The 8277-nt window shown below is 35.2% G+C and overlaps 1 protein-coding gene across 1 annotated transcript; it reads right to left on the bottom strand.

Moving 5' to 3' along the window:
- Nucleotides 1-3974: 3974 nt before the first annotated feature.
- LOC107596140 (uncharacterized) lies at nucleotides 3975-6215 on the bottom strand. Its single transcript, XM_016286804.1, has 3 exons — nucleotides 5774-6215; nucleotides 4544-5588; nucleotides 3975-4011 (listed from the first exon to the last, which is right to left on the bottom strand). Exons 1-3 carry the CDS (start codon nucleotides 6213-6215, stop codon nucleotides 3975-3977), a joined length of 1524 nt encoding a protein of 507 aa, XP_016142290.1.
- Nucleotides 6216-8277: the final 2062 nt, after the last annotated feature.

Genomic DNA, 8277 nt, shown 5'->3' with positions numbered 1-8277 from the left:
AATGAATATTTACATCACTCACCTTTAGTGATTTAAAAAAATACAAGATGTTGATGATGTTATTGATTAAATAGCAATAAAATGCACGACCTCTGGAAACATGCGTTGCTGCAAATTTTTCTCTTTTTAAAAGCATGAACAGCAGTGGCTCTTAAATGTGCTGTGTACAGAAATATTCCATGCAAATGAATGACCATGCCTTTTCCCTTTTTTGGTTCTATATTCCAGGTGGCAGACAAACCGGTTGAACTGAATCACAACCACAAAGGTTACTGTCACATGCAGGCAAAGGTGAGAATCTAAGTCCAGCGATGTTCATTAGACAAACAAAAGACAAATCCACTAAAACCAAAAACAAGGCAGAGAACTCAGGCACAGGAACACATAACAGCTTTCATAAAGTAAAGCCACAACCAATAAACAAGGACTGTGACACAGGAGTAGAAATACAGACCAGAGGACAAAACACCAATGAGTAACCATAGAAACTAAGGAGTGGTTGTGGTCAAACGAGTGTCCATGTCAACAAACAAGGGAACAGAGCAGCATAGAAACAGGACGAGAACAAAGCAACAGAAGAAACACAGAACTAGAAAATAAGAGCCCATGACACAGAAACAGGAAACACAGGCAGGGATTTTGACAAAGGCTAGCAATAGCAAGCTAGCATTGAAAGCAAGGTGAAAAAACGTTATAGTTTAAAGCACATAATTTTAAAACAATAACGCTTTCCATTGTCGCTAGGTCTGCAATTAGGTAATGAACCATGCTGATGACGTATCATGTCTGTGCCAACAAGGTGGGCGGAGCTGAGGTATGTGAATACATACATTGACAGGCAGGTAGGACAGCCTATTGTAATGTTCAGGCCGAATAATCTGATTGGTCAAATATTTTATGGTCCAACGCCTTCCACAGATTATATAAATACATACAAATACATTTAGACCACTTAGTGATTGCTATCGAGATGTGAAGATTCTTTCAACCAGCATAACAAAAAATGTTTTTGAACCAAATTACCTTCCCTTCTTTAAACTAATCTCTCATTATAATCATACTATTTCAAAATAGTATAAAATAGTGAAATAGTTTACCTTTTTTCAAGGTAAAACAACAATTTTAATCACAATTTGTCTTTATGTCCTGACTATGTAAGACACTAGGAACAAATACCATAGATATGAAAGTAAGTTCTTGGGCTTCATTTTTGACTGCCCTTTTGTTATGGGCTCATCACAGAAGCCCCAACCAAAACAAGAACTAGACTTTGGGCACATTGGTACACCCACACAAAAACAGGGACTAAACACACACATACACAAATATGCTCACATGCACATATTGAGTACTTTGATTGGATGTCCAGGACTTTATGTTGTTGTATGTATCTGTGGTATAAATATGACCAATGTTCCTTAATAAACTTGAGAAAGTTATGGTGGTATACTGGCTCTCTGTGCTTGATCATTCTCCTGGGATCCTGCTCTGCGGCTGCTCTATACCAGAGGGGTTGACACACCGGTTCACAGATGATGACTGATAGCATTGAAACTACAAAATAGTCTAACTAAAATTTCATCTAACAAAAAATATACTGGTTTTGGAGAGTATTTTTTTAAAGCGACGGGTTGAGATTGTAACTATACATAAACCATTGCTGACTTGGAACAAATTGCACCCACAAAATTACATTACAATGAATGGAATTTCTGCTCTTGTGTCATTATGAGCAAGTCAATCAATCACTCATTCAATCAGTTGGTTCAAAAAACATTTCAGTAAATGCAGTTTCAATCATGCGTGCTGCCTGCTTTTTACAGGGCTATCACACTACAGTTTTTTTGTTTCATTGACGTCTATTCATACGCATATGCTCATTCAATCAGTTGGTTCAAAAAACATTTCAGTAAATGCAGTTTCAATCATGCGTGCTATCACACTACAGTTTTTTTGTTTCATTGACGTCTATTCATACGCATACAAATGTGGGAGACCAGAAACACAACAACGTACAAAAAAATAATAATAATTATGCTGCATTCCAAATTTCAAGTAATTGAGGCAGACACATCTTTTGAACTAAACAGGTTGAATCTGGGGTTTTTAAGTACACACAAAATGGTCTTTGGGACACTCATTGGTTTTTCCTTATTTTCTTTTCTGTCGAACTGTTGCCTAAACCCATATTACATTTACACTCCCGGTCATATGATATTGCTTTAATATATGAGTAGTGTGGCGTGGTACTTTGAGTCAACCAATACTTCATACCAAGTGAGTAAGAACAAGAACCAGAGAAACGTGTTGTGTCAAAGCAGACTGAAACCCCATTATCAAACCTTGAACCCAATAATACCCACTCATGGACAGGAACGAAATTCCACATAGGTGACTGTATTAGAATATACATTTAGTTTCACTAAATGATAAGCAAACGATACAGCAAGAAGAACAATAGAGTGGGAGCCATGTGGTACAAGACACATTCAGGTATTATAGAGATAACATGTATGCAAGCAGCAGTGATACTGTACATACAAAATGAAGCCAAATAAATGGCATACTGAATCTGAAAGACAACATTGTATTGAATATACAATAATAATTTATAGTTTTACAGTTTTATAATTGGTAATTATAGTTTTAGGCCTTAACTTTTATAAACATTCTACTTCAACTATGTAAAATCATTTTAATTTGATCAAATATACTTGTATTTCATCAAATACATTTTTATACATATATTTAATCAAATATACAGAGAACAGTTAGGTAACAATGGATGCATTTGAAGTTAAATCCAGAATTGCTTACTTATTGCTATTTTTGAGCAGTTGCGTAGCTGCATATGTTTTTTTTTGTTGCTAAAAATAGTTAGCTTTAGTTTATTTTATGAAATTGTTAATTCAAGAGTCTTCACTGAACTCCTCCCAAAGATCTTTTTGAGATAGTTATGTAGCCTTTCTCATTTGTACAAATCTCCAGATATTTCAGCATCGAACTGAGATTGGCTCTAGTAAGCGGACAATCCTTTTGTAACTCTTTGAGATCTTAAGAAGAATTACTGGTGGTAGCGAGAATGCTCTCTAAAATGCTGAAAACCCAGACTGGTCTCATTGTTTACACGTAGGTTTAAGTGTGTAACATATACAGCTATAAAGCATGCATTTTTGTATGTTTTCATTGATGCTAAAATTTGGACGTTTTGAAATATTTAAAACAAACATTATTACGTATTTAGAGCTAAAACAGTCAAATATTTACCAATCATTATATCATAAAAATATTTGTATTGATACACTTTTCTTGATAAACCATTTAGATTTTTAGATCCCTTGACCCTACTGCCAAACATAATAATTTTATAGACCTTACGCATCAGAGAAACAAGTGTGCAGCCAGTATATATAAAACATAATAGACCAAAATGTTTAGTAACAATATATCATTAAAAAGATATGTTGAGTCACTAATCCCTCTCCTACCTCTAAACCTAACCATAACCATTTCTTAAAAATATGTACAAGACAAGTGCAATCACAATTTATTTATTACAAAACGTAAAAAGCGGCATTTCTTTCAGCTTTTGAACACAAAAGAAGATATTTGAAGAATGATGTGTAATCAAACAGTTGACAGTAGACATTGACTTCCATAGTATTTATGGTACTATATCATTGTATATAATATAATATTTACATCAGGCTGTAAAAACCACATCATAAGATACATTTCAGTTAGATCGCTAATCATCCATGAGCCATTGAAATTTGTACTCGATGACTGCCGCTTGTTGCTATATTTATAACTTGTTTATTGGATGTCCTCAAAAAGAGGTTGTCACATTTAGTTACTTAAAGGAAATCCTTAAAAATGATATAAAAGTCTAAGGCTGATGAAAAGCAGGGCAACTTTTTTTGAGCAATGTTGTTTGGGCACTTTCCCATTGAGAGCGAGTAACAAATGTCTATTTAGATCAGTTGTGGGCCCTGTGTCTCACCTGGTTGTCTGTTGACAGCAACATTGCTCAACATTGTCTCGTGTACACTCTTAAAAATAAAGGTGCTTCAAAAGGTTCTTCAAGCGATGCCATAGAAGAACCATTTTTGGTTCCACAAAGAACCATTCAGTCAAAGGTTCTTTAAAGAACCATTTCTTTCTTACCTTTTTATAATCTGAATAACCTTCTTTCGCCCCAAAGAACCTTGTGTGAAACAGAAAGGTTCTTCAGATGTTAAAGGTTCTTTATGGAACCATTTAGACAAAAAGGTTCTTCTATGGCATCGTGAAGCACCTTTATTTTTAAGAGTGTATCATCAGCTTGGTATGCTTCCTCTTTTCATCTGCTACAACTTCATGTGTACACAGTTGAACAGACTGAGCGGATGATCAAATTTGTGTCATGCGTACTGTGCCAGAGACATAGCAGTCAGCAGATAACTCAAGAACATTTTGGGCTTGAAACTTTAACTTTAGACCTTTTTTTTTCAACTTTAGTTTTATACCAGAACATTTCTCAAAATGTTCAAACAATTCAAACATCGTGCCAGTTTTCAGATTATCTGTATAAATCAGCAGAGACTCTCTGGTAATGCTGAGACTAGTGTTGCCAGTGCTTTTACTGGTTGCCATTATGTCACTTTCCAGTTGTTTCAAGGCCAGTATGAGGATGGGTGTGGTGAGTGGGCAGCCTTGACGCAGAGTTCTGTAGTCATGATCGGAGTGGCTGGACCTGGGGAGGAGATTCTCCAGAATGCTGAAGTCTTTCGGTGGTGTAGGGTTCATTTGCTTAAGAGATGAGAGACTTTGATTTAGGAAAGACATCTTGATATGTTGGGGGCGTTCTGCAAAAGTCACACAAAAGCAAACACCACGTGCCACCCTGTTTCTTTCCCTAAAAGATGGTGTTAAAAACACCATAAGGCGTTTGGCTAAAATGTGAGTGAAAATCAAATAGTCAACTCTGAAACAATGCATATTGTCTGGAACAGGCAATGATTTTACAAAAGATTTAGGAACACATTTAGACTTCAACCTCCTATTGTATATTAACTTTAAGAGTTCTGTGAATGGAAGGTCTATCCTCTTGTAGTGATAGACACTGAGTTCATCAGGAATTTGTTGTTGTGAGTCAGGCAAAGATCTGATAGCACTCAGTATTTCTGCACCATTTATTTTGCCTGCTCTTCTGTCTGGAGCTTCACGGTATTTACATTTTATTAACAATGAGGCAACTTCCGGCATTTTATATTCCAGCAGTGATGGAACTTTGATATCTAAGACTAGAGGATTGTGATCAGAGATTCTCTTCTTTTCAGTTGGGGATTTGTGATTCATACAGTTTATGACATAATGCATTGTGTTAGTTGGCATGAAAAACATATCCAACCTTGAGTGACTTTGATTCTGAGATCGTGTGAAGCCTTCTTCCATTGGATGCATTAATGCAAATATGTCTTTGAGGCTCAGAGATTCTGTGAAATCTTCTAGAATGCGTCTAAGTGAGGAATGGAACGTTTGATCTGCTGCTGGTCTCCTATCAAAAGTTGGGTCCAGTACTGTGTTGAAGTCCCCACCAACCATGTCTTTTCATTCTTTATTAAGATAGCGACTCCTTTGCTGCGGGGATGGTGGACAGTGAAGAAAGTCCTCCAGCCTTTTATGCTCTCGAGTACTTCATAAGACCGTGGTTCAATGTGTGTTTCTTGTAAAAAGACAACATCAGCCTTCAGTCTGATTAGTTCATCCAACACAAGTTGGAAGTCCCCACCAACCACAAGCACACCTTTAGTGTTAATAGCTGTCAAATAGTCTCTCAATCTGTACAGCATTTGTCTGTCTGCCTTGTGGTTGTACACATTAACAAGGGTATACAACTGACCATAGAGATGACAGAAGAGGACAATATAGCCTCCACTGTAATCTTCATCATGGCATATGTAATTAAATGTCTTTTCATTCTTTATTAAGATAGCGACTCCTTTGCTGCGGGGATGGTGGACAGTGAAGAAAGTCCTCCAGCCTTTTATGCTCTCGGGTACTTCATAAGACCGTGGTTCAATGTGTGTTTCTTGTAAAAAGACAACATCAGCCTTCAGTCTGATTAGTTCATCCAACACAAGTTGGAGCTTGGAGTTTGTTCCTTTTGTGTACCTTATTCCCATAGTGTTCCAAGAGACAAAACTAAGTGACTGATGTTTTGGTGGTTCCATTATTTATGATGCTTTAGAGAAGGAATAAAAATTAAAAAAAGTCATTCAGACAATTTCATTTCAATAGCAATGAAATAGCATGTTAAGATACTAATACTGTAAATAATTTATAGAGCACTCAGTCTATTGTTTAGAATGTTTTTACTCATTTTGAAAATGACCTAAAAAGACCCTAAAACAAAACCAACATATTTGTTTACTAATAAACAATGTCTTTCTGAAGAATTCATGAAAAATGTATTATTAATAGTATTCTAAGTTACACTTTTATATTTTCTTACTTGAACTTGTGTAGAAATTATCCATCAAAGTGTGTTAAATTGACATAATACAGCTTTGAAATAACTTTCATTAAAAAAAATTGTGCAGGTTCTCCTACTGGGAACTTACATTCCATTAAAAATATATCAAACTCACCTTTTTGTAGCTGGGCAGTTGTGAGAATACCAAGATTATTATATTATCGTGACATAGACAAAATAATTTTTTGGGCCCCCCCTTTCATATTAATATATAATATTACCACCCCAGCAAATAGAGAATATTAAAAACTCACTAAAGAGTCAAATTAATGAGAACTAATGTTTACAGTATAAATGCTCTATCAGATGCCAAAAGCAACCAACAAATGGTGCAATAATGATCTCTCTTTATTAATAAGACACCAAAATGTACTTTAATCTCATAAAATAATTCTATTTAAACAGGAGTGAACACTGAAAAAAAGTTGTATGATTTCCTTTTAATCAATTTTCTCTCAGAAATTGCTTGTAAATTTCAAAAATAATTACAAAGAAACTGCAAGTAACATTGAAATAAACAAGACATTTTTAAGTAAAAAGACTGAAACAGTATTTTCTTAAAACATACTATAATAATCTTATTTTTATTTACTTCATTTACAATCATTTTTCAGTTTAATCTATAGTTTGCGTGCTGTTAAAAGTACCCACACAATTTTAATGAACAGTCAAATACTGCTCTTGAATCTATATTTAAATTCTGCATACAATATCTCCATTAATAGCCTATGTATACATACACGCAATATAACACAATATAAAATATATCAAACTCACCTTTCTGAAGTTGGGTGGTTGTGAGAAACTCAAAATTATTTTTTTATGTATATATGGTGCTGTACTGTCAGTTGTTGACAAGAGTGAGTGATGATTCAGCCTTTCATATGAGTATCGTAGAAAATAAGTTGCCACTCCTTAAGTACAGTTACATGAGTCATGCTGGAATAAAGCACGACTGAAATATGATTCTGATAAAGACAAAAGATATGACATTTTGTACTTTGCATCAGTATTTCTGGACACCCACTTCTGATAGGTATAGTTATTCCAGTAATTAAAGTAATGAAGACAAACAGAGAGATTGATTGAGAGAAAATTAGTTAGATTCATGGACGTAAGAATAAGAACAAAGTATAACATTGATTTCCCTAACTAAAACCAATTCAACCTTTGCACTTATGTGCATTTAGCTTGTGACACAGCTCTGTAAAATGTTATCATAAGATATATTACAGCTGTAATAGCTGACTTTCTCTGCCTCTTCCTCCAGCTCCTTCACCGCCTTCCGCAGGTTTCCCCCCACCATGCCAGACTCACAGAGTACTTGCACCATTGCTCTACTGATGAAGCCCCGGCATTCGACCTCCACAGGGTAAACCTTAGCATTCCAGCCTGCCTCCTGGCACTCTGCTGCCAACTCGGAATACTTTAGATGTTTCCTTTCATGGGCTGCTCTGATGTTTTCTTCCCACAAAATAGTCAGCTCAATGATGAAGACTCTCTTACCCTCAGCTCTACCTGAATCGTACCTGTCAATGCAACTTTGCATCCTGAGAGGATGTGCTGCAGCCTTGCCCTTGCCCTCTCAATATGATTTGAATGGTTTTAATGAAAGGAATATATATATATATATATTACATATTACACATTTTGGGACACAACAAATGAATAGGGAAAAAATTATATTTAAATATATATGAAATATTAGATATTGTTATGAAAATCTTGCCATTTATTACTCCCAATATTAAACTTTTTTT

This window comes from Sinocyclocheilus grahami, unplaced genomic scaffold, assembly GCF_001515645.1.
Source record: "Sinocyclocheilus grahami isolate Dianchi unplaced genomic scaffold, SAMN03320097.WGS_v1.1 scaffold11.1, whole genome shotgun sequence".
Taxonomy (NCBI): Eukaryota; Metazoa; Chordata; class Actinopteri; order Cypriniformes; family Cyprinidae; genus Sinocyclocheilus; species Sinocyclocheilus grahami.
This window is presented reverse-complemented; position numbering and strand designations above follow the sequence as displayed.